General features: G+C 37.6%; 1 protein-coding gene across 6 annotated transcripts; it reads left to right on the plus strand.

Annotated features, from left to right (window-relative positions):
• The first annotated feature begins 46 nt into the window (after positions 1–46).
• On the plus strand, positions 47–27972 carry Mob2. 6 transcript variants are annotated; one of them, XM_053743912.1, is made up of 6 exons: positions 47–574; positions 10865–10929; positions 20844–21001; positions 23253–23474; positions 24187–24383; positions 27687–27972. In XM_053743912.1, exons 2-6 carry the CDS (start codon positions 10913–10915, stop codon positions 27822–27824), a joined length of 732 nt encoding a protein of 243 aa, XP_053599887.1. In that variant the 5' UTR covers positions 47–574; positions 10865–10912; the 3' UTR covers positions 27825–27972. The 6 variants fall into 6 exon arrangements, with proteins under 6 accessions (XP_053599887.1, XP_053599889.1, XP_053599884.1 ...); XM_053743913.2 differs by lacking the exon at positions 47–574 and adding an exon at positions 6716–6778; XM_053743914.1 differs by lacking the exon at positions 10865–10929 and having other exon boundaries at positions 49–574.
• The last annotated feature ends 1 nt before the right edge of the window (position 27973 follows it).

Consider the following 27973-nt stretch of genomic DNA (forward strand, 5'->3'; position numbering starts at 1 on the left):
TATGAGCCTGTGTAGCCCATGTGTAGCCTAGACTTTACGACTGTCAAAATTGAAAGAAAAAAGAGGAAAGGAAAACTTGTCAAGTTGTCTGTTTCTTCAAATCAAAAGAATCTGATCCGTGAAAATATTTTGTGCCTTTCTCTGTCTATAAACAAAAAATGAACCATCTTTTAAATACGTTTGCAATAAAAATTATATCACCTTCTCATAACCTTTGAAACCTGTGCTTGCAGAAGGGTAGCATAATAGGGTATCTACTTACTAAAAATAAATATTGTTCTCCCGGTTGCGCAATATGGCGAACTCTCCTCAGCTGCTGTGAAAATTTCAATGTTGTAGGTACTTAGTTTTGTGATTGTGACATGCTCTAATAATCATAGGACTTCTAATCGTTTAGTGTACGTACAGTTATTTTAATTTAAAGTGTGATGGGACAGTTGGTGTTTTTGTGCAGTTAAAGAAACGGTGCATTAGACACTAGTGTTAATTTTTTGTTTTGGAAACCTAAAAGGAAATCCATCAAGCTGGAGCGCCTACCAGAGTACCTGCGCGACACTGTCGACTGGTTTATGGGGTGAGTGGTTTCTGACTTTCTGTAATAATAACTCGCGATCGGCAGTCGCACCAGTCTTCTATTTTGTCATTGTTATATTTTTGTCACCATGATTTTGTTATAATAGAAAATCATTATATTTATGTATGTACCTTATTAAACTTGTATCAACATGAGTTTAGCTGCTATGTTTGTCAATCTAAAATCAATTTTATCAAGGGCCATCTCCATAAAAAAGCCACTAAACTATGCTTATGGGTAGTTGGTATATCTGTTAGAAGGGAGGAATTTTTGGGATAAATAGGTAGTTCGGGGAATGTCCTTTCTTTAAATTTCATTTTTGATTCACATTCTGTAATTTAAAAAAAATTGATATTATGTACATACTGCTGAATGCTTAGAAGTACCACAATAGTAATCCTGACTTTAGTATTCCTGACTTAATTCAGAAAAATATGAGATTATTAAAAATGCCAACTGGAATAGTGCCTGGTGTAAAAGTGCCCTTTACACTCACCATTGGGCTATTATTACATCTCTAATACTGATAAGGAAGTGAAGTGGGAACAGGAGTTTCTTTTTACAGAGAGTTTATTTGAGTGCATGATAGAATATTTTTAATTTTTATGAGAATGTATTTGTAATTTTGGTATAACTAGATATTTTTATAGTTAGAACTTACTTTCCTGTTTTAATTATGCTTATTTTTATGTGTCCATGGGCTAAAAAAGATTAAATAAAGCTGTACTAGTATTATTCACTGTGTACCAAGTTTAGATGTGTATCTATACTATGTATCAAATTATAATATTTTACAAATCCTAAATGATTGCAAGAACCATACAATTTATTTTTACCTAAGTCTAAGTAATTACATGCTAATTAAAAAGTTTGTGGTGGTTTCTAGTGAGTGAGGGTGATGTATATTTTACATCCTTTCCTGAAATAAAGGTGCATAAAAAAGGAATTTAGAACTATTATAATCCAATTAGTTTTGAAATTCAAGTGAGTATATTTAATTTATTCTCATTCAGAACTCATTGTACTATGATTAGAATCAGAAATTTGAATTGGATTGGAATAGGATCATTTGATTAGCACAGGACAGATAATGCTTCACCAGTGATCTTATTGAGATGAACTGACATAGACTATTCATTGAAACTAATATGCTTGATTAGATAAGGGAAAAGAAGAAGAATAGGTTAACAATGTATAGGAAATTGCTGGCAACACCTGAATAAAGACAGCTCAGAACAAAGATGGTTGGCGTAGACGGAAGGAGGCCTATGCCCAACAGTGGGTCACGGAGGGCTGCAGATGATGATGATGAAGAAAGAATGTTTATCTTCCTATGTAATTACATATTTCACATAGTGATAAAAACTCAGCAAAAGAAAATATTGGTTTTGTTGTGTTTTTGTAGCATAGTTTTAACACATGCATCAACAGTCAGAATAGAGTTGTCTTTATCAAATAACAATATATTCTCTATTTAATATATGACTGTATGGTATTATTAAGAGCACTTAGGAACAAAAGGCAGCCATGTCATGCTAGATATTATCGCGTGCAATGGTTGTGGTGGAGAAGGAAAGTCACAAATTATATGTATTTTGCCGTAATTTATTGCGTTAGCGCTACATTTTCGTCAAACGATGTGGGGGAAAGCGCAGGCGCGCGTGGCGGGCTGGAGGGGAGCGGCCGGCTGCCTCAGGTGCGAGATGATAAGGCGTGATGTCACCGCGCACGGTGACGCGGCAGAGCTCGTCTCAGCTCTCGCCGCCGACTTCAGTTCTCTGCGGCGCGCTAACGTGAATGTCGTTTTTGCGAGAGCCGTACCGGTGGCTGCCCGCGGCCGACGTTCTCTCGAGCGAAACCCGGAGTGCACGGTCGGCCGCGTCGTCGAACACCGGGCCGGTGAAGTGCAATACTGTGCATGTTAGTGAAGTCTTGGATACGCAGGATGAGCGAGGGCGGCGGAAGCGGCGAGGAGGAGAGCCCCGCGCGCCGCTGGCCCGTGGGCATCCTGCGGCGCAGCGGCGCCCGCGCAGCCCGCCGCGTGCTGCACGTCAAGTACCGCAGCGTGCCGCCCGCGACATCGGCGCCGCCGCCGCTCGCTGCGCTGCCCACAGATATCGACGATACAGTCTCGTGTTTTTGCAGGTGCTCTTTTTTGCCATCTTCAACGGTAGTCTGATGATAACATGCAGCGGCTTCGCTTTTCCTCGTCTGTCTATTTTGTACTTTTTTTGCTCTTCTTTGTTCCTGCTTGTGAAACAGTCGGAGTATTTTGTTTCAAATGTTTCAGCAATTCGATGCCCTTAGTCATCACATGTGAATGTAACTCGTTTAGGTGAAATTAATCTTTATACTTCAAATTTGTTTTGTCTTTATAATTTTACCCACTAGTTACTGTACCTAACTTAGTTGTGATTCATTACCTTAGCCTTGGTGGGTAAAGCGAAGGTTGTCGCCACAGCCGCCGGAGTCGCCGCTCAGCAGTGGTTGCGCAGTCGGCTCCGGCCAGCGATTGCATCGACCCAGTTCCCGCCGCGCGACGGAGGCCGCGCATTATCGCGATAGCATTTGTTATCGCTACACCTGTGTGACGTCATGGCTCACGAACCTTCAACACTCGCCATTATCTTATACATGTGCAATATTTGCGAGTTCATAAGAAAATTCACTTATTCGCAGCTAAAATAAATTTTACGCAAATCATTATATTTCGACAGCTGATACCTATTACTAATGTAATGGACCTTCATAAACAGAACCAGAAACTTCAAAACTTTCTGATTGTGTTGAATATTCTTTCAGTGGACCTCTAGAGATGAAGTCGTGGATATCTGGAGGTGAAGACATGGAAATCTAAAGTAGGAAACCTGAACATTAAAACTGAACAGAGAAAAATACTTCGCTTTTTAACTACCTGTGCTCGCAACTTCATTTGCGTGCGATGTTCAAAATCAGTAAAATAACTTACACATGAAAACTTACATGAAATCCCTAAACCATCTCTTCAATTGAATAAAGTAGAAAAGTTTGTTTGAATTATCTTTGTCGTTTTTTCGTTTTTCGATCAAAGCAAAAATTGTATGGTGTATGGTTATAAACCTAAACCGAAAGTAAATAAATAGGCTAAAACCGTGCAAAATCCCGTAGTTTATTACGATCATACAAGCAGTCAGACAGACGCGAGAGGAGAACTTCTTTTTATATACGAGTATGTATGGACAAACGCGCCCTCCTCAAACGCCATGTGCCTGCATTGTAAATTACATGCTGTATATGCCCAGCAGTGGGACAATAAGGGTTAGCAAAAAAAAGGGTCATATTGATCAAGGGGTGGAAATTTATGCGAAACATTATTATTTCTGAAGAGAAGTCCATGAAATGTTCGGTACGCGTTACGGGAAGCGGGAGTGGGACACGTAGCGGGAAATGGGATGGGGCACGTTGCGGGAAAAGACATTGCAGGACAAGTTTTGAAATGAGACACGAAGCGGAAAGATAGCTGGAAACGGGGAATTGAACTAAAGATGACAAAAATACCAATTTGAATCATAGTAATAAATACATTTTACCAGTCTTAGAATACGCGATTAAAGAATAACTGAAATGTTACTTCGATTCCTATTCACGCGCGAAGCCGCGGGCAAAAGCTACATGCATAAACGTATGTATTTAATGTATTTATTGCGATTACTTACAGCTGTCTATGAGGCCAATAATATTTGCCTATTTCTACCCTATCAATGCTACGTAGGGGTCCATTTATTCTTGAGATATATTCAATTGACTGTAGTTACTAGACAAAAAATATTTATCTTTGAATTGAATGATTTATATCTAAAATTACTGTTATATTATAAGTAGATAAACAGCGGAAAAACATGGTACCACATTTCGATAACTGGCGATAATTGAGCCATCACGTTCCGCGGCCTGCCTGGCTCGCTTTCTTGTCATTGGGATTAATCACGTTCTACTTTGCTGTAACAACGAATATAATACATAAGGAGTACTTATTATATTAATGTAATAACAAGTACATACTACTAATAATTACATTTTGGTACATTTATCAACGGGAAACGCTTATCTAGGGCCAGAGTCCTTGTCGGAGAATAAAACAGTTCTGAACTAAATGAGATGACCTCGTTTTCTCGCTCATTATGGGAAAATTCTGTGTATCCAATCAGAACTAGGTATTCAAATAATTTGCAAGATTGATCATAGACACGGACAGGTTGGCAGCATAAAACAATGACATATTCACTTCTGTATCAATCGGGAATGTTCTGGTTTTTAGTTCAGATTGGCATCGGGTCTATGTTGTTAGTGTAGGAAAATCTATGGAAAAATCCAAGCAACTTACTACGGGCATTGTTTGTGATTGACCAATTAATACCAATTAATAAAATGATCAGAATATACTCTGTTGTATGAGAGATTAAAAGTAATAAAAGTTGTAATTTCATGGATTAAATACTAATAAAATCATTCTGTAAAGCTCAAATTAATACCTAGATATTGATACCTTTGTGAAATCGCAAAATTGTCATAACTATCTTTTGATCGTTGTGACTAACTTGCAAGTTTGATATATTCACAGTCAGAGACAGTAGATCCTTATTATCCTCTAATCCTAACTAAAATGCGGAAGTATGTTTGTTACCTTTTCACGCTCTATCTACATGAAATTTATGTAGTTTGATGTATGAAGACCTTTCACCCAGGAAAATTAACGCGAAGCCGCGGGCAAAAGCTAGTTTGATATAAATTTCAACTTGATACCTATACGCTGGGGAAAAGGCTCTTGACAGACTGGCAACGGCAACGAAGTGTCATCCTATAAAATTTTACGTTTTTGAAATACGGAACCTTAAAAAAATACACCAAATGAAGAAATCTTCTTCTTGTGCTTGTCGACTCGTCGAATCATATTAGTGAAGACCAATAAGGCGCCACCGATATGGCAAGTCTTTCAGCGACAGATTCTTCAAAGAAATTATACATCTTAAGCAATTTCTTGAGCTATTTTCTGATAATTATTTTAAATCGATTTTAATCATTTTCTGTCGACATTCATTATGTTGTTTTGTTCGCATTCTCGCATCATAGATTTTGTATGCAAATATAAACTTACCTATCTATACTTAATATAAACGCCAAGGACACTAGCTGTAGCACTCGTTTCGCGTGCGCTTTTCTTACTGTAGGTAGGTATATGTGATGTAATAAAATTCGCATGATGTCACATGAAAAAAAACACAGAATTGATGGAAACCTAAGCTGGAAACAATTTACTTATTCAATATAGTACAAATTTAGTCACAGGCTGGATAGTAGACAGGTACTACGTACGGTTTTATTCAGGATGAAAGTCTTGTATATTTTAATATTTGTCAAATTTGTTGAGGTCATCATGACATCACATAGTTATTTTCCCAAAAAAGCGACAATGGAACGATCTTGTTAGTGAAGGCATCGAGGTCGTCGCGCCATTTCTTCCTTGGCTTCCTTTGCGAGATCGACCACCTGGAATTCTGAACCCATGTGTTTTTTGTCGGGATCATATCGTGATGCCTTCTGCAAACATGACCAGCTCGCTGCCACTTGAGTTTATCAGTTGTTAGACCTACATCCGCATAAGGAATGAAGCAATTTGTTCGAGACTCTATCCATACTTTGAAATCGAAGAACACTTCGTTCTATAGCTATTTGGCAAACTGTTAGTGACCACGCCGGGTCTCAGTCGATTAGCTTAGGACAAAAAATGCCGAAGATATCAGGGTAGCGAGTTTACATCTGAACAATGAATTTTAATAATTTTAATGTTTAAATGCATATTCAAATCAGTTCTGTCGTAGTCGAGTTAATCGATAGAAGCAAGTAAATTAATATTACACGTGCATGATTTATTTCCGTGACTTTAGATTTTATTCTATACCATTACCGGAACCCAGTTTTCCTGTTATTTGCTATGCAGTTTTACGGTTAAAAGTCTAGTGATATATTTACGTATACTTCAATGGATTTTTATCGCATCCATTTGGGTGTAAAGTATAAAGGTGGTTGTGTTGTGGTGAGCAAGGTTTCATGTCGGTGGAGCCCGCTCAATACGTCTGCGGACGTGGCTGCTGGCGGCTGTTAGTCCGCGCTCGACCTTGGCCCACTGCAGTCTGTCGATCTTCCAGCCGCACCACTCCATATTATGTACGTACCTAAACATTCAATGTATTATGCTGTTAATATTAAAAAATCAGAAAGTATGTGACCTTTGTGGCTTATGGTCATCCCGCCGGACTGCTACATGAGAGAGTCCGGGTTTGATTATCGATCTGGTAAAGATTGAAATATACTAATTGTTCGACGCAAACTTAGACCACGCAAACACAATAAACTTTTGATGAGTTCTTACAGAGTTATGATTATTTAAAAAACGATTTAACCGATTTTTGCCCCATTAAATTAAAAATTCTATTGACAGATTCTACATATCTTTTTCATTTCATTAAAATCGGGCCAACGCAACGGTTCGAAAGTTATCGCGTTACAAACATACATAGGTACCTACATACATAAAAAAAAATTGCCCCAAGTTGATTTGTAGACTTCGCTCGCTTGGTCAATAAAATATATTATCATTGAGTTAGCACCCCATAATCCAAGTATCGAACTTACTTGGGGTAAGTGACTTGTCCCTATATATATACTAAATGTATGATGTGGGCGTTTTGTAGTCAGTCGGATGGCTCGTCATTTATTACTGGTAGAAATCATAAAAATTGCGGTCTTCGATTTAACTATAATTTTGTTAATGATATTTATGTGAATATCATTAACAAAATTATAGTTTTGGGTCTCGGAAATGCATTGCAATGCAATGCATGCATGCAATACATTTCCGAGACCCAAGACGTATTGATTTTAGGCAGTCTTGCTGTTTAAGGTTTCTTTAACTTTTCCAATTTTTACAGCTTCACAGTTGATATCAGAAGTTTTAGCACATAATCTAGCACGCAAATCTTGTCGGGAAATCATTCGGATACTGGTTTTGGTTCATAATTGATTCACCCTAATCTAGCTCTAGTTTCTGTTTACCATGCTATTAAAGTCAACTATTATAAAATCAATATTGCAACTAAATCTGTCCTACTTTTGCTTTCTGTTGACTCGTGTTTCGGAACTTGCTGCTTAACCTTAACCTACGTTGATTCTGAGGGCGAAATGTCACTTTTCACTATCGAATTGATTCGAAGTGAGATGCAACGTACCAATCAGATTGCAGTGTGGTTGTCGTTGCCTCAAAATAGCGTCTGACTTCGAACTCATTTGTCCCATTTGTACAATTTTTTAATTTGTTAAAATATAAATGAAAAAAAAAGTCGCCCGAAATATTAAGCAAGCCAAGCCAAGCAAATAAAATCGACAGTACATACATGAGATGGAGGTCAGGTAAACTCGTGGCTATAAACGAGCGCACAATGAACAAACCGTTACACTAAGCTGTTTTATCGTATACTTTTAAAACAATGGAAATGGGAGTCTCGTCACAAAAGTCGGTATCATGTTTAGGTTGAAACTCCGCCGCTCACGCTAGCGTCTCGTCATCGTATTGAATCATACATTTGTTTTGCACAACCACTTACTGCAATGTTCGCTCGCTGTTCTCGTTCCTCATCACCAGTATACCGTGACAGACATTCGATCAATTTGCTTGCCGTATTAGAATTATGTTTTGTATTCACAGGCACACATAGTCCATAACTTGTTGACTAAATTACGTATTTATTAGTTATTATTGAAACGGTGGTGATTGGTCCAGTTAGTTTAAACGCCCGAGTATGTCATGCTCACCCAAATGGTCAAACGTGTGCATGTGGCATCGTGAGCCGAGTCATCGGGAGTTTCCCTCTATTGTGGTTGTCTTCGTGATGGCGAATCAGCCAGGGTGTTGCCAGGGGGAACTGGTTCGCTCGATTTTCGTTTTCGAAATATTCATAATTTTGTAAAATCTCATCAAAATGTATTGTGTTCGCGAAGTCTTAAGTTCGTGGCGAACAACTAGTATACTAGTTGTTCGCCGCGAACGTAGTCCGCAACACTACATCTATCGTTTATAATTAAGTAACTGCCTATAAGGCATTTTATATGTAAAAAGATAATGTAAATTAAAAGGTGAATTTTTACAATTATTACTACGCACGCATATTCATCCTTATGATTAAAAGTTATTTCATCATCAAAATAATTTCTGAAGATAAATTTTGTCCTTTACAGTCCAATGTACCTAACATTGGATGAATAGATTCTGAAATATCGTGGAATCTGAAAAATACGCACGCCCAATTATTTTATACATATATTTAGGTACCTATATATTGTTGAACACGAAACACGCTGCCTGTAGGATGTGTCAATAGAATTTTTAAGTTCGTGGGGCATCAAAATAGATTAAATCGTTTTCTAAATATTCACAATTTTGACAAAAAATATTGTGTTAGCTAGGTTCGCGGCGAACAAGTAGTATTATAAATTCGAAAGTAAGTTTGTTATCTCTTCACGCGTTATCTACTCAACCAATCTTCTTGAAATTATATAAATTCGCATTTATATAATTAAGAGTATGGAGAAGGACATATGGTGCCTTTCAACTCGGAAAAATCTATTGTTCCTGTGGGAACAATAGTTTATTCCCAATTTATTTTCAAAAAGACTGGCGCAAACCCAACTAGTGTAGGAATACGTAAATGAACTTGATGCCTTTTTGTAAATATTGACGACGAACACGGAACTGCTAGTATTTCCAAAGAAACTTGCTTATTTTTACACAGAAACATTAACTTTTTTTGTTGACTTTATTATTAGCATATTTATATTCTTCAAGGTTATTGGTAAGTTTTGTATCAGATCAAATGATTTATGTATACATTGAGGCGGGACGGGATGATGAGTTACGTGCTCATGCTAACTAAATATGGCGTCAGTGATAATGTGTGGCACGGCTAATCGCTTACCGGTAGCGCTAGCGTTTTTGTACTTGATATTTCCTTGGGTTTTGACAAATTCTGAACACGATGGCAAATCTGTTTTATAAGCTTTTGCCCGCGATTTCGCACGCATGAATTTCAGTTCTTAAATGGAATCGAACTAACAGTTTTTCTTTTATAGCGTATTCTAAGACCGATAAAATATATTTATTACTATGATTCAAATTCGTATTTTTTGTCATCTTTAGTTCAATTCCCCGTTTTCCGCTACAATTTCCGCTACGTGTCTCGTTCCGAAACTTGTCCTGTCCCGTTTCCTGCAAATTGTTTCATATCGTTTCCCGCAACGTGCCCCAAGTTATGTTGACTTCAAAAATTATGAAATGCTATTAACCCCTATTTCACCCCTTTGAAATGGAAATTCCAAAAAAATCTTTCTTAGGAGATGTTTTCTAGTCGTCTACCTTCCTGCTAAATTTGATATTTCTAAGTACAGTCGTTTTTGAACCGTATCAATGATATGGGGACCCTGGGCTATAGGGCGCCTCCTCTTTGGAGATGAAATTTTCAAAATCTAATAAATGCATTATTTTATAGATTATTAATTACAAATTTCAATAAAAAAATTCTGACGATGCTTTATACAAACTTGTAACCCCTATTACAATACTATAAGGATGTAATTTTCAAAATCTAATTAATTCATTATTATTTTTTACCAACTACAAATTTAAATTAAAAATTTCATGGGTCACTTCTATTATCACTATATTTCATACAAAATTGCAACCCCTATTTCAACCCTATAGGGATGTAATTTTCAAAATCGAATTAATGCATTGTTATTTTTTACCAACTACAAATTTAAATTAAAAGTTTCATGAGTCGCACTTCAAAAATGTACTGATGTTTCACACAAACTGGCAACCCCTATTTCACCCGATGGAATTTCGAAATATCCTTTCATAGCGGATGTTTCCTAGTCACAATTACCGTCCTGCCAAATTTCATCTTCATAGGCTCAGTAGTTTTCGAGATTTCGTGATGACTTGAGAATATAGAAGATTGTATAGATGTACATTCGTCTAATTAGTTTTATACACATTTGTCAATTGACGTCTTTGGAGAAAAAGCTGCGGTGAAGTTGTGGACTCCGCTTTTTCTTCATCTATGCTTTTGAAAGTTGACACTAAACTTAGTTTTGAGTACATTTTTTATCTTCCTAAGTTAAAAAAAAATCTGAATTTGGATTGAATTATACAATCTCACTTCGTGTAGTCCTGGCTCACTACTTCTCGTATTGTTGCAGGTGAGTGTACGGCGCTAACATCATCTCGCGAATGTTGTCCTCTATGCCATGTTGGACTGCCTGTGGTAAGTCTCTGCAACCTCATAAATATGTGTTTTGGACCAAGTGAATAATTGGACGCTATCAAAACTGCCGGCGCAATGTGAATAATGTCCAAAATAAGAGGGCAATGTGCTAATTTAAACAGATTCAATACAATACAAAAATTAGTCATAGAAATGATTTGCTTTTAAACCGACTCAACGTAGTCTTGTCGCACCTACCACTAGAGTGTTACCTACCTGCGTAGGCGCGGCGCGGAGGGGCGTCGTGGTGGCCTCTGAGCTCAGGGGCAGGTGGTTTTAGCGCTCGCCACTGCGGCTAAGCGATACGGTGAAGTGCGGTGCGCAAAAGCCATCTGCGACGATTAAGCTTTCTTAGGGTTCCGAAAAAAAAATATTAAAAAATTAAATTCTTATAGGTCTCTGTGTCTTACAGATTACTCGTGTGTCTGTTTGTCCGTCCGTCTGTCCGTTTTGCATTGGGTATTATTTACATTTAGCACTAAGTTATTAGCAAAGAATCAATTTGAAATTGTAGACAAAATACTAATTACATCATCAACACTTACGCTATGGCGGTCTACATTTAAGAATAATTATTTATCACCAACAAACAGCACGATATCAATCTGCTTTTCTACCATGTATGGCAGATCATTAACGTAAACTAAGAAGAGTAAGGGTCCTAGAATTGAATCTTGTGGTACGCCAATTTTTGAACAACAATTTCTTCAAACAGTTTGTGATCTATCTTTTCAGTAAGAAGCTATTTGAATCAAAAAGGTACTCACTGAGCTTTCGCGAAATTGTTTCATGATTGACACAATCAAATGCTTTAGAAAGATGACAAAATACTCCGATGGCATCCTGTGAGTTCTCCCACGCGTTGTAAATATGAGATGTGCAGAATAAGTAAATATTTTTTCAAATAAGAGCGAATAAAATTTCAAATAAAGAGTATATAAGATAATAAGAAATTTCAAATAATTAAATAATAATTTCTAAGCTATATAACAAAAAAAATTTATTCCAATCCGTCCAGTAGTTCCGGAGACTAACATGTACAAACAGTTTTTTTTTTTTAATTCTTACTCTATTACTATGACTCTGTCGCCTAATGTTGTTTTTGTGTAAATATATTCAATGCACAATTATTTTTTTTCTACTGTTTTATTATATGTATTGATATCGCTTCTCAAGATTAGTTTAGTTGCTGAATATATTAACCTCTCCAATTGCCTTGATCAAATGTCAAAATAAATGAGCACGTTTCGGACGCTTTAAGGACTTGTTAAAAACTCGTTTAAAAATAGTCAAATCACAATTAATACAATATTATTCGGCAGATTTCGTTCCGATTAGAAATAAATTAAATAAGAGGGTTCCATACCGTCATCACTATCAGAACATAGTATAGAACAAAGTGGCTTTCCGATGTCTGTCTGTCCTTATGTATGCTTATGCGGGTTGTTTAAAAATACCTAGTGAGATTACCCGACTTACCGTTTTACCTGACAAAAAAAATCCGTTCCCTATTTTTATGCATAAAATTTTATGTCATAATTTAACATGGCATACTTTTACTTATCATAATAATATTACGCACAATATTTATTTGGCATAATGTTTTAGGCACAATTTTTTACGCTTAATATTTTAAAGCATATAGCACCCTAACCTACTCTACACTATAGCTTTATGCAAATCAAATTTACGGTAAAATACATTAGCCTAAACTATAATTAAGCTTATATGCGAAAAGGTATGCCAAAATACAAACTATGTGAAAATATTATTATGTAAAAAATATATATATGTCTAACTCCTTATGCTAAATTAAATTAGGATGAAAAAATTATGCGATTTAAAGGTATCCCTTCTATAAAACGGTTTCAATTTACGTCACAATAATTAAATTGACAATCACATCGACTTTTGGAAGATCTGGTTTGCTATGATATAATTTGCGTCGAAAGGGGTTCTGAGAGTTTGATTCAAAATCAAATAGTTTGGAAAGTTTATAAATCTTAAATGATTTTGTTTAAATTAGTATATTTTTGGTAATTACGTTAGGTATAAAGTTATGTTTTGCTTGATTTTTTGATGCCCGTCAGTATAAATGTCACCAATATAAAGAATATGGTGGGGACAGGTCTGGGGAGAACAATGTGAAACACACGAAGAGGATGGCTCAAACAAGCGCTAAGCGGTGCGGTGCGGTGTGGGGTGGTGCGGCAAGGTGATGCAGTGCCGTGGGGGGCGGGGGCGATGGAGTTGGTTGAGGCAGGCAGTTCCCCGCGCGCCGCCGTCCCGTACACACGAGTTGCGATGCTCGTCATCGACGGAGCGGACTCATTCACAGCTGTTTGTAGTCGCGCGCTCGCGCCTGGCTAGTGCAGTGGATAGCTCGAGTGCAGAGTGCAGTGAGTGAGTGTCTCGCACAGGCGGGCATGTGACGATGCTGCGCTCCCCGGGTCCGGCCGGCATGGTGGGACTCCCGCCACCACCGCACGCCAGGCTGTCGCTCTTCGACTCCTGTCACCGTAAAATTAGGCTTATCGGAGGCGGACCCGTCGCTTTTCTCGGGGGACTTGTTGCGTAAGTTTTATTTGTGTTTTGAACCATTTGCTAGGTATACTTAGACTCTATTTGTCTGGTGTTCTGCGATGCGGTAGTCGTGTTAGGTAACGGTGAGCTCTTGGTTCGCAATGACACGGTCTAGATAGCCAACCGCGGTTTCCGCGCGCTCATGGCGCGGTCCCCGTTGTGATTTGGCCTCAATTCACTTTGTATTGTTTCACGTATTCAACTAACTGTGTATCAAAACGATCCCGATCTGTCAGTCTTTCTTTCTATTTTAACCGTACCCGAACTCTAGGAAATTCTTGATTTATATTTTGAAACCTTTAAAATGAATTGTTAGTTTCACTATAGCTGTTTTTAAAGCAAGCATCTGCATTGTCTTCCTGAGAGTCACTGGAATGCGTCTGCCCAGGTAAATTGGATACAGTTTTGAAAATGGTCATTCTGATATACACATATATTACCTACGTGATTTTGGAGAGAGCTTCCTCTACGTATTTCCCTCATACTGGTCTCCCACTTAACATAAACTTGACATTTTAAGTTCTCGGTTAAGTTTATCCCATAATAAGGATAATGTTACTTTTTCCTGATGTTCCTCTGTTAGTCGACTTCAGGTAAACATTCCAATAAATAATAGATACTCTATTCAGTGAACACGCAGATTATAAAATCGTACGATTGGGATAGTTTGAATTTTAAAACAAGAGAGAGGTAGAGTTTAGCAATTTTTGATATGAAATAAGTGAATTTCGATATCCGCGCATGAGTTACAATACGAGCAGAGCAACCGCGACACAAGTAGGCCGCGTGTGGCGGCGGTACATGCGAGCTGTTGCGTGCGCGCAGGCAGCAGTAGCGGTATCGGCGACGCCATCGATCATCGTCCGTCACACTTAAAGCCATACATATGGAGTAACAACTCAGAAACACCTATACGTTGTAGGAAGAAATACAAAGTATGCCTAATTACTCTGCATACTAAGCGGGCAATATTATTATATGAGTTGAGCTGTTATACAGGTTTATGATTATTAAATAAAAACTGAATCAACGAGAAAGGCGATACATGGTATGAAAGTGATAAAAACCAGGATAAAGGACAATGGTTCTTCTTCATTACTACTTTAAATGAAACTGAATCATTTATTCAGAGATTAGACCTTCATTGCACTTTTTCACGTCATATTCAAAATTAAATAATATTTAGCAAAGCTACAAACTACTTACTAACATTTCGGAACTGACCACTGCTAAGGAGAAATGCTGAAAGAAACTAATTGAAACAGTGTTGGTAGGACGTAACGAAACCCAAACCAACGGAGCAATGCTGAAGGCCTACCACGATACATACATCGTATGGCACGTCTTGCTGTCTTTTTCCTATATCGTGTGCGCATCATGTAAAAAAATGAGAGAACGTATGGAGGCAATGACGCGCTACGTATTTTGTTTAATGGTAGCCCCCCCCCCCCTGCTCTGCTGACTAATTAATAGCTATTCGGCTGATCAAAAAATATTTTGCTTTTGAATTACCTAATGAACATTGCCAAAAAATAAGAATACCACAACATAAAACAACCATAAGCAATTAGATAGCAATAATATGAATCAAACTAGTAAAAAGCGTATACAACTTAAATTGAGTAAACAAAATCTTGTCAGATTGCTATAATTTGCAAACTGATTTAGAAGTATTTGCGGATCATAATTTTAATTCCAAGGTCTAAAACAATTTGTTGAACATAAAATACTTACTAAATGGAAAAATCTTAGTTTTTGAAGGTTCCTCCAGATATGAGAATTGTTCATTGCCTCCTATTTCAATTATTTTATTTATTAGGCACACAAACAGAATACAATACGTAAACTTTTAACAATAGTTTTAAACTAAGCCATAATCCAATACAGTGTACACAGCATAACATAATAAATTTATTGAATAAGCAAGGCTTTAATAATTGTATCAAAATAACTGAATAAGTATAATAATAAATTCAAAATAAATATCATATCTGATAATCACATATCTAATGCTACAGCTACATGGCTACACATACAATGGTTTGAATAAGGGGCTGGAGATTCAATTAGTATTCTGGAAGTTACTGTCATATTACACCCATTAATGTAATGTCAAAAACTTCTATCAGATTGACTTGTTGATTGGTGATTCGCCCTATACTTTTACGTACCATGGTAATAGTAAAGAAGTAAACTTTGGTTGATCTAACGGGACTGCACGGTCGCGTCGTGACCTCGATTTAAATTGTTTAAAGTTTGACGTTTCACTCGAAATTGGCTCGTCATTCTCATTCGTGCTTTGTAAGCACCGATCGTTTCCTTGTCACGTCTCAAGAGACAAGTTCAAAGGCTGGTACTAACTACCAGCGCGACATATATGCGAACAAATTTCTCGAAACAGATGCGAATGAGGCATTCGAGTAATTCACGCAGTGTTTTGCTACTGATGTGCAGACAGGAAGCATTGCGTTGGTCGGTTATCACTTCAATTACAGCAAACTAAATTAAATTAGATTGCCGCTTAGCTGACAATATTTTGGGGTAATCAGGCTTTTTCGAATGTGACATCTAAATAATTGTTAAAATGCATTGGTATGATAGGTACTCGTTAGATTATAGTAAAACTATAATAATTTCAATCACAACTAAATTATAAATGCGAAAGTAAGTTTGTTATCTCATCACGCATTATCTACTGGACCGATTGTTATAAAATTTGGTACACGGGTAGAAAATAACCTGGAATAACCCATAGGGTACTTTTTATCCCAAACTTCCCGCAGGAGTAGTAGTAGTATTATATAATAGGTATACCTATATTGTGATTGTAACTAGGGCAATGATACTGTCACCAGTGTGTCACCACATTGTATTGAATTTTGGACCGCGTTTTCTTTGTTTTCTTCAATTTCCAGTAATACCAGTCGTAAGTTTACTATTAGGAAACTCTGTGGTTATCAACCAAACAATGCAATTAGATACCACAAATAGTCCTCGAGAAAGTGGCACGCCATCAGTGCTGCATAGCGCGTTTGTAGCGCACGCCGTGGTTACCATTTGTTTGTGGGTCTCGGCTAAGCCTAAACGCGGCAGCACATTACTACCTACTGCTTTATACAAACTAGTGAGTAAACAAGGAACCTTTTTATTAAATAATAAATAAATAAAAACAAAAACTTTATTCAAGCCAAAACAGTGGTTACAATTTACAGATGTTACGTCGTTATAAATCTGGAGGTAATATGACTATTTGCGCATGTCCGTGCGACTGTCTGTCTCGCGATCTTATCAATCAATCTTCTTGAAATTTTGCATACATAAAAGTACGGAGAAGGACATAGGGTACCTTTCATCGAATGCACGATTTCCTATATCTGGCTTGCTCGTTTGGAAAAGAGTCTCTCATCGCGGCTGAAAAGGTGACGCCACTCGTAACTACAAAGAAGGACGAATTAATAAACAAATCGCTATTGATTTCAGTGCCGTCGCTGCTGAAAAGCGAGGTCATTCTATCGATTTATTTATCGGGTCGCTTTTACATTTTGAAGGAGATATTATTCAAAATATCGATCCTAACAAAGTCAAACATACATAGGTACATACAAAAAATTTATTTTTGCCCAAAGTTGATTTGTATACTACGCTCGCTCGGTCCATCAACGAAACCATATTTTATAACATATACACTAATTGTTCTCCGCGATCTTAGACCTCGCAAACACCATATTTTTTTACTAAATTGAGAATATTTTAAAAACGACTTAACCTTCTATTGACAGATACATACATACCTTTTAAATTTCATCAAAATCAGACCAACAACGGTCTGAAAGTTATGCGTTAGAAACATACATATATGTATACATACAAAAAAATCTATTTTTGCCCCAAGTTAATTTCCAAACATCCAAGGGCCAGGTCAATCTGAAAAAAGTAATTTCCTACCTTGATTGACTGACGATCGAACCTGGGACCTCTAGTGTCAAGTCAAACGCTTCATTCATAACCTTAGGTTTTATTATTTTTGTCAGTGGAGCGCGCACACCTTTCGTTTTGGCCCTAAAACAGAGGCTTTAAATGTTTATTGTGACACACATTTATGCACACATACAGAGTTGATATCACGCTACTTGTATTTCAGTGAGTATCGGACATATACAGGTCATTTCGACTTAGCGATATTGCAGACTTAAGACATATTATAATGAATTTAATTCGATTCTTTATTTGAAAACTTTACTGTTCGTACAGGAACTAAAAATCGGTAAGACTCACTTGTTCCTATACTAGTTGTTCGCCGCGAACTTAGACCTCGCAAACACAATATTTTTTACAATGTCAATGATTTATACTGTTATATAGCCACAGGAGTAAGGACTCGGAATTTTGATTCCCTACTCCTTTGTAAAACGGTCAAATTGCTACTCTTTTTTTATATAAGATCGACAACAACCTAGCGAGCGTGACCTTCATTGCATCATCGCGCGATGTGACGTCACGTATTACCACGCCCTCTTCATTACAGCCAATTAACATTATTTATTACCTACTTAGTTTCTTCTTCGATCCCAGTAATTAACATTTCTCTGTTTTCCGTATCAATAGGTGCTCCAAATCTTTTCCCATTGTCATATGGTCTGTTCAAAATCTCTTTTCCGTTAAAATGTCTAATGTATTTACGTATCAGTAATATCTTTGGGTTTCGCACTCAGTCATAAAGACCTTGAACTATATTGAGAAGACCTTGAACTTCTGTAAATATATATTGAAATGGATCTGGAAAAGAATGTATCCAGTCCATTGCAGTTCTGAAACAGGCTTTCTGTTTGAGAATTAGATTGATTGGATATTGTATTTTTTTACATAAGATTTTTTCTTTTTTTGTTGATTTACCTATGCGTACTGACTGTTTGTGTCAGTTTTGATTTATGTGTATTATCCTAACCCGGAGTGAAAGTAAACTTTTCTCTTGTGTGCTTTTATTCGGTTATTATTATTTTACAAGTGCGTGGGCGATTAAGGTATTATCACGAGCGATTTGGCGCGTTGTCGTGTGAGCGAGACAATGTGATGACTTAAACGCGGGCGCGAGAATGCGATAGAATATTGTAGTGGGCATTCGGGCTGAGCCAGTCCCGGCACGTTCAGTTGACGTCGTCGCGATGTGTCACGCGGTGGTCCTAGGAGTTCTTTTTTCGCTGCCGTCATACTTGTACTCTGTAGTCCCCTTCAGGTGAGTTTCATTGGTTATTTGCCGCGAAAATACATGAACATAACGTTTAAATATATGGAAATAAAACTTCAATGTTTGTTGATATCATCTTTATATTAATGTTTGATTATTTCACATAATTTTGTAGAGCGAGACACATTTCTATATAGCCTTTTTCAAATCCACTACACACTTCCTTTGGCCACTGTCCGTTATGTAGGTATGATCATAGGTCAGCGGTTCCAGTGCATATAGTGCATATATAAGGAAGGATTGAAGTGTTCAAATTATTGTGGTCACGAGCGGTACTCACACCTACGACCCGAGCAATCGCTCTCTATCGTCAACCGTCCGTGTAAGGCGGCCTTCGGGGACGTTTACTGTATTTTATCAGCTATAGATCTATGAGGTACAAAGGCGTTTAAAATAGCCGTGTCATCAAGCATTTTTATTGCTGTATTGTTATATACCTATATTGATACATAGCTTTTGTTGTGTGAATTAACTATAATATACATTTACTTAGAGGCAGAGTATTATTATTTCGATGCTTAGGTATTGTATTTACGGCTATATCTGCTTTTGCGGTGATAAAGTCTTATCAATGTACACGATACGGCCGACAAAATAATTAACGTCTGTTCAAACTGAGGCAAGACCCGCGCTATTCTAAATCTATTTGTTAAGCTCAACTCAAGAACCCATTTTAATCCTAACTATAAAATCTAAACTTGGCTATTAAATACCTACCTGTTTTCCTATTGAACCAAAAATAATGACGCCAGCGATACGCTTCAGAGGCTAAGCGAGCGAGCGAATCGCTCAATTTCGCATCCTGGAATTTGCGCCAGTATGAACAGAGCCTTACTGATTTTCAGTAGGTATGTTGGGTACGTGGATAATATATGTATACTTATTTTTAAATGTTAGTGAAGTTTTCGAGATATTTACGAAAATCCCATTCTATGGCAACTTATGCCCAAAATTTACAGCCCTGAAAATTTTGACGTAATTTTAGAGCAAAGAAAGATATACAAATAAGCCAATTCTTGAGAACGATTACATATATCTACATACAATAACCAAATATCAAAAATATGCGAGATTAAGTCAGATAATCAACTAGGTATTTCCGTATTGGTATGAAAGTATTATATGAGGTCTTATTACTACCTATTTATGTACGTGTCGGTTTACAAGTGAAAAACCTATTGAAAAACCGAAAACAAAACATTTCACACTAGTACAGAAAGCGAACTATCACTGCCAATCGCTGCGAATACTTTAGTTGCATATACAGGGTGATATATCAAGTATTCCTTGTTAAATATAGTATTTAGGACCGGCAGTTAAACATGGAAAATAATGTGAAATAATCTCTTTAGATAGACCCACAAAAAAGTCAAGAGCAATCAGGCGATCTTGGGGGCCAACAATGTCACCGTTTCTCGAAATTAATCAACCGGGAAACATTTTTTTTAATGTTTCGTAAAACGTTTTAATAATTAAAACACGTTATTCCGTCGTGAACCCCATAATCAATTTGCCGTATCTACACAAAGTAATTTTCATGCAACGACTGTCATATTTAGCGCCAAAACAAAATGGGGCAAAAAACGTTGTATACCTCCAAGTTGGCCTGTATTTAGAAGGGCCTCGCGCGCGTCCACTAGTTAAATGCTGCGAACGAAATTTATATTTCATATAGCTGTTGAAATGATTGTTTCTAATAATCTTGAAAGTTTTCTTGTTTATTTATTTAATTAATTAGACGGTCTATAAAAATACGTCGCTTAACTCCAAAACCTTTGTATTTAACATGATTTTCTTGTTCCGTGCCCCTACTCGTATTCCTTTTATGATAATAATTGCAATTTTTAAGCAAATATAAACTAATAATTTAGGAAGTTGGGTATTTGCTAAAAAGCGGTGACGGTTTCCATACATAGCTTAAATTCTCTTTCAAATAAAAACTCATCAAAATCGGCTTGGCTGCTACGATAGCACGGACAGACATACGGATGCACAGACAAGTAAAATTTATAACTAGTTCGTCCATTTCAATATGTACCCGTCCTTGGTGGTATTCGGAAGTTGACGTAAAATGCTGTGATTTCAGGAAGGCGCGGCGCAAGGATCGCGAGGGCGAGCCAGCCGGCGACCCCAAGCTGTACCTGCAGGAGGCGCTGCTGGAGCGGAAGCTGCCGGAGCTGGATATGCGTCAGCTCGTCGACCTACCGCACGGACTAGATTACAACGAATGGCTCGCCTCTCACAGTCAGTATATGCTTCCTTGATGTAACCATTCTTCCTTATCAGAGCCAAAGCCATATTTAAATACTTGATAACTAGTTGTTCGCCGCGAACTTAGACCTCGCGAACACAATAAATTTTTAAAAAATTGTGAATATTTCAAAAACGACTGAATCGATTTTGATGACCCAACTTAAAAATTCTATTGGCATATCCTACATAACTTTTAAATTTCATCAAAATCGGACTAACGATTCGAAAGTTATCGCGTTACAAGCAAATATACATACAAAAAATGTATTTTTGCCTCAAGTAGAATGTTAGACTTCGCTCGCTCGGTCAATAATATTATACACAACGATCAAGCGATTACAGATATAATGTACGTTTGTTATTTTATGTAGGTATGGAGTTGTCACGGGCCTCAGATGGTATAGTTGGTTCTCTATCTAGCTTGTGTCATAATTATCTTGGTCGTAATCTAAAATATCATAATAGGATTTTATATAACTAGTTGTTCGCCGTATGATATAAACCATATTATTTCAAAGGTATAAATCGTATTGCTAATATTGCTATAATAGTTTGAACTTCACATTTTTCTTATTAATCAATACATATCATAAAAGAGTAGAAAAAAATACTTGTTGTACTACATTGAAGAAATTTACATAAAAATAAAATAGGCGATAGAGTCACAGCAACAGAGTAAGAATTTGAAAATAAATATCTGTCTGTCTGTTTGTACACGCTAATCTTCGGAACTACAGGGCGGATTTTAATGAAAGCTATTAAGCCTGGGCACCATATAGGATATAAATTATTTTGAAAACTGGAATACCTGATGGAGAACAATGATGGTACAGCTAAACTACAGGAAATATTGAAATGACGCCTTAACAAAAGTTATTCAGCCTGATGAGCATTTTCTGTTGAGATATAAAAATCGAAAATCTGGAACACCTGATGTAGACCTATGATGGTACAGCTAAACTATAGGAAATATAGAAATAACGACTTAACAAAAATTGTTCAGTCTGATGAGCATTTTCTGTAGAGGTATAAAAATCGAAGATTTGGAACACCTGATGTAGACCTAAGATGGTACAGCTAAACTATAGGAAACATAGAAATGACGCTTTAAGAAAAGTTGTTTAGTCCAGCATTTTCTGTTGAGATATAAAAATCGAAGATCTAGAACACCTGAAGAAGAGTCATAACAGTTCAGCTACACTATTGAAAATATACTTTTTCAGTCTGATTAGCATCTTCTGTATGTATAGGTATCTTTACATTTGTCTGTACAATTAGCTTTATCTAATAATTTTGACTCCTTATCAAATTTTTTTCGGCCACGCGAACGAAGTCGCCGGCATCAGCTAGTTTGAAATAAACTAGATATAAAGTGCTATAACTAGTATAGTTAAAATACATAAATTGTTTTTTTATAAGTGATGAAAAATATTTTTTTTGTGGCGTGTGGTTCCGTCCTAGAAACCACTTCATATCCTCCCGTGGAGGTCGTACCAGGCGACTAAGCCTTAGTCGCCTCGTACGCTAGGCATCCCTTAGTCACTAAGGGACTCACAGCCTAGGCAGTTGATAAGCAACATAGCATTCCCAAGGACGGAGGATTCCATTCACAGTCGAATCTTCAAAATTGTAAGGTCTTTTTTACATTGATCCCGGGCATGGCAATCCGCAATCGGGATCCCAAGCATGCAGATTAGATTTAAAAATAAATCTCTTAGTTTTTATTTTAGAAAAGCGTTTGAAAACCACAACCACAAAAATATTATATAACGATAAACATTTTTAAAACATGTTCATCATGACATATGTAACATGTAATAAGCGTTTATGAGTTTGTGACTTTGTATGTTTGAGATCTCCGAAACTGCCGAACCTATTTCAAAAATTCTTTCTCTATTAGAAAGGTGCATCATCCAAGATTGCTATAGGCTATATTTAATCTCAAAATTCCCACGGGAGCGAAGCCCCGGGCAACATCTACCTAGTGAAGTTATAATTAAGGTTCAACTGGCTCTTGACCGATTATTAATGTGATTTAAAAAATATACTTAGGCGACAAATTGAAACCAAAATATGGTTTGGCAAATCGAGACAAAATTAAGACTTGACTGATACTTAATTAATACTTTTACACCTGCTCTGGTATAAACCATGTTTGAGCTTATGGAGGCGACCGGATGTATGAAAATTGTTTGTTAAAATAGTAGTAGTAAAAATATATAATGGTTTTAAAATATTACAGCTTTGGCGTTGTTCGATCACGTGAACCTGCTGTACGGCACGGTGTCGGAGTTCTGCACGGCCGCGTCGTGTCCGGACATGGCGGGCCCGGGCGGCCGCAGCTACGCTTGGTACGACGAGCGCGGCAAGAAGTCCCGCGTCGCCGCGCCGCAGTACGTCGACTACGTCATGACCTATACACAGAAGACGGTCAATGACGAAACCATTTTTCCTACTAAATACGGTGATTACATACATTTCCTTTACTTGCTTTATTGAACCATATAAAAAATGTAATATTTATAAACAACTACCCCAATTATTAGCTTTCAACCTATTACATTTATACGAAGCAAAAGTTTATCGACCGTGGTAGTTTTAGGTAAAATATTAGAAATAACGACATCTAACCAGACTGCAAAATCTATACCTCTCCTTTGAGTATAGCCTTTTATGACAAGCCTGGCCTTGTGACAAACAATATTTTCAGCAAGGTCTGCTTTTGGTTTGTATCTTTAGATCAAATATATGAAATAGGTTCCATGTTTCATTTCGCAACAAAGACTCATACTCAACATTCATCTTCAGCTTGCGGGGATGAAAGAGCCTGTGCCACAGTGTGAGGATATGAGATTAAAAGATTAAGAAAATGTATATATCTCATTATTTATGAACATATATGAAATTTCATTTGGTCACATAGTTTAGTTTAACATAACTGTTGCGTAGTGCCACAATCTGGTTACGTAGTTATAAGTTTTAAATTTAGTTTTTAATTTAGGTATGGTACCCGCAGAAAACCAGCGTCATGGCCCAGCCACGACACATGCTGAGTGGGGGCCACTTTGGTGCATGTTTTAATTACGGATTGTATTGTCAACTTAGTTTTAATTCAATCACATTGGAGAAGATAAACCAAATTACAACATAAAATCACCAAAACACATCCGTTGCAGCGAACGAGTTCCCGTCAGCGTTCGAGAGCGTGGTCCGGCGCGTGGTGCGGCTGCTGTTCCACGTGGTGGCGCACCTGTACGCCGCGCACTTCCGCGAGCTGGCGCTGCTGCGGCTGCACGCGCACCTGCACCTCACCTTCGCGCACCTCACCGCGCTCGACCGCCGCTTCGCGCTGCTCGACCACAAGGAGACAGAGGTGAGACGTCATCCATTCTAATATTATAAAACGTGTCAAGTGTTTTTACGTTTGGGGTGTATATTTGGGGTAATCTGCGGAACTACTGCACCGATTTTTAAAAAATATTAACCCAATTTATAGAATGAAATATCAGGATGGACATAGGCTATATTTTATCCCTTTTTTTATCAAGGACTTTTATGGTCGTAAAGTCGGCGAAAAAACAGTATGTTTTGTCGGTGAGAGATACATCAGGTTTGTATGGGAATGAATGCATGGGGTGAAAAAAAAAAGAAAGGTAAAGCCGGATCAAAAAACGACTAATGCGGTATATTAACTTGTAAAAATAATATGCAATAAATTACATACCTACCCTTATATTGCTATTCTTTTAAACTATATAATAAGTAGTTATCACAATCAAGCTAATCACTTAACGCGCGAAATAACGTAGTAGCTAGTGCTGTAGGTGACAGAGACAATCCGCCGTCTTGTCACGGATAATTGCTCTGATTAGACGAAAAATTTTCAAGCGAAACGAATCTTAACACATACCATATAAAGATTGGAAGCTATCTGAGATCGGCTTATAATCGCTCTTATATCGCCGATTGGTTGCATGTAGTAGTAATGTGTATGCGCGCGTGAATTGTATACATTTTAATTATTTGAATTCCCAATATTATGTTGAGTTGCGAGTTCCCTAGCCGCCTACTACCGCGGCACGCGTCCTGCGATTGTAAAATCGTGTATGTGTGCGTTCGCCTTTGATGACGACGCGCACGCGAGCGCGCGCTCGCCCCCCGATATCGGCGGACGACGCGACCTTGACACTACACACTTTTTACTGGACACTTTCAATACTAATCTTCAAACACATTCGTCCTAGTAAAATCACAACACAACCAAGGCATTTTGCGTAGACCGGCAAATTACATAGGGAACAAATGTCCGACTACCTATGCCGCTCGCTCCCCACGACGAGCGGCTGACAGGTCACCGTCACATGTTCCAACATACAAACATCATCATAATCTACTACACTACGTACACTGCTAATTAATGTCAAAAAACAAACAAAAACGAAACAAAGTCTGTTTCGACACGACGACAATTTGAAATAAAATATAAAGTCATAACACGTCGGCGTTTCTCAATCGACTGATGAAGGTAACTACTTCCGGCAGTCCAGGATTCCATAATGTTATGTCCGCCTAGTACCTATTTAGAGTTCCTTGCGCTAAATGTGAAAGAACCATAGATTTGTGTGTTTCTTCCCCAGCCGCGTCAGAGCCGAGGGTCCACTTGCCTACTTTTACTTTTACTCTTCGCACTGTGTGTTGTTAGACCATCATTGCTAAAACTGCTTTTCGAGATTTTTCTAAAATGCAGCGCCGCGCCGTGTGAACAAGTATGAATTTAAAAAAATAATAAATAAAGTACTCATACCATACCATACATCGCGATACTTAAGATTTTCTTTTAAATTATTAACATCAATAATGATTTATTTCATTAATTGAAAAACGTAAACAACAAACTACAAATATTTCAAATCAAACTTTTTTATGAGTAGGTAATAATAAATCATACAGTCATCAACCATGGAATCGACACTAAAAATAATAGGCAATATTTCATTCCATCCATCTCTTTCTATCACACATGTTATTTTAAAGATCACATTCGCAGAAGATATTCCCTAAATTGTACCTAATTGTTTACTTTGTAATAATTTGAAAAGTTGAATTGCTTCAATCTTATTATTGCTTTTACTTACGTTTCCAATAGAGACAGTTCCGTAAAAGCGATCTTGCATGTATTTCATAATTAAAAAGTTAATATCGTCCTCTCAGAGACTCAACTTTATGTTTTGAATTTTCATCATCATAATTTGCACCAATCCTGGTACTGAGGGCAATGAACAATAAGTTGTACAGATGAATGAAATCAGCTGTTCCAGGGTTGGCACTGCACTAATTTTACCATAATCTAAAATCAATTAACTCCCTATTGTGACGTTTTTTCCATATGGAAATGTGGATACGATATCCTATCTACCATTTTCGGCTTTATATACTATTGACCAAAAACCTTGTATAATTCCTGGACACATGGTTTAAAAGTTATGACGATATATTCAGATGCGCGCCTGCGGCGGCATCTGAGGGGTACTTTCGACTATACTATCGTGAAATTCAATTAGGTAATTGCGACAGCATTGTGAGACTAGCGCCACCACGGCAGCACGAGGAAACAAGGGCGCGCGGGCGCGCGAGTAAACGTCAAGATAGACAGGTGTCACTGAAGGGAGATCCGAAGAATAATGTTATGTGCGATGAAAATGCATTTGTTCATTGTGCATGCGCATTGTTTATTAAATGGATTTGCAACTACGTTCTGACATGTCTGATACTATTTAACACCCTCCGGAAGTCCGGAATGATTGGTCTGCTTTACCAGTTGGTGTACTTTTCCAAATGGTCTGCATTCCCGATCGGTCTTGACATATTGTTTGGGTGGTTAGTTGACCACGTGCGTCTTTTTTGATTGGACAATGGACCTTCCGCGCCTTCGTTTTTTACCTCTTTTGGGTAGTCAATCGATTGAATGTGAACAGAAAATGAACGACCATAGATATTGAACAATTTTGTTGTTATCATTTTGGTAATAATATGTTAAAGAACAGAAATCACTAAACTTCTCAAGTAGTACGGAGGAGACCGGGCGAAATCGACCGCTTAGGTATTAAAATTTACTAAATATAAAAACCCGAAATGTGGTTAGATCTAGGTGTAGCCTGCTTACGTTCGGTTAAACCTAGATTTAGTTTGTTGCGCCACTTCTTCGCCTGCGGTATGCAAATCGGCGATTATACTTTTAAGTAATTAAGGTTTGTTTTTCAATAAATGTTGTATATCATCCTAAATTGAGTAAAGAATTTTAAATTCGTTTAGCCTTAATCATTTCGGCTAGATCTAGGTGTAGCCGCACTTCGGAGTATGGCCATACCGTAGCACATTACATATTATAAAACGAAGTCCTCTGCCGCGTCTGTCTTGTCTGTCTATTCGCAATTAACTCAAAAACCTACTGCACTGATTCTCATTCGATTTTCACCGATAAATAATGTGATTCTTCAGGAAGGTTTAGGTATATATTTTATTGTGTTTTTACCCGAGCGAAGTCGGGACGGGCCGCTAGTTTATATATTAAAAATAGATATCAAAATTAAAATACAATATTGCCGGCAACGGCACACTATCGCTGAAACAAGTATAGTCAAAAGGAAAGTTTGAGGGTACGATATGTTGGTTGCAGGTGCTGCGTGACCTGGAGCTGGCGCTGCGGCTGTGGGACGCCGGGGACGGGCCCGGGGGCCCGGGCGGGACCGCAGGGCCCGCGGAGGACGAGCGGCGCCGGTCCCCAGTCGTGACGCAGCCGCTCGCCACCGCGTAACTCCTCGACGTTGTTAATTCTATTGTAAATATTTCGATCTGTTAAGTAGTTCTAGGTGATTACGTTTAGTTTACCTTATAATTTGTGATCGCTTTGGTTGTAAATAAAAGTGATATTTGTTTAAACTAATAAACTGAAAGCTTTATGAT

This window comes from Plodia interpunctella, chromosome 4, assembly GCF_027563975.2.
Source record: "Plodia interpunctella isolate USDA-ARS_2022_Savannah chromosome 4, ilPloInte3.2, whole genome shotgun sequence".
NCBI lineage: Eukaryota > Metazoa > Arthropoda > Insecta > Lepidoptera > Pyralidae > Plodia > Plodia interpunctella.

What these genes read in the sequence shown, in the direction of transcription:
- Mob2 (XM_053743909.2), top strand. Translation starts at nt 2,493, where the DNA reads ATGTTAGTGAAGTCTTGGATACGCAGGATGAGCGAGGGCGGCGGAAGC. An exon ending in CGAATGGCTCGCCTCTCACA is followed by an intron (nt 21,002 to 23,252) that starts GTCAGTATATGC and finishes AAAATATTACAG; the next exon opens with CTTTGGCGTTGTTCGATCAC. An exon ending in CATTTTTCCTACTAAATACG is followed by an intron (nt 23,475 to 24,186) that starts GTGATTACATAC and finishes CATCCGTTGCAG; the next exon opens with CGAACGAGTTCCCGTCAGCG.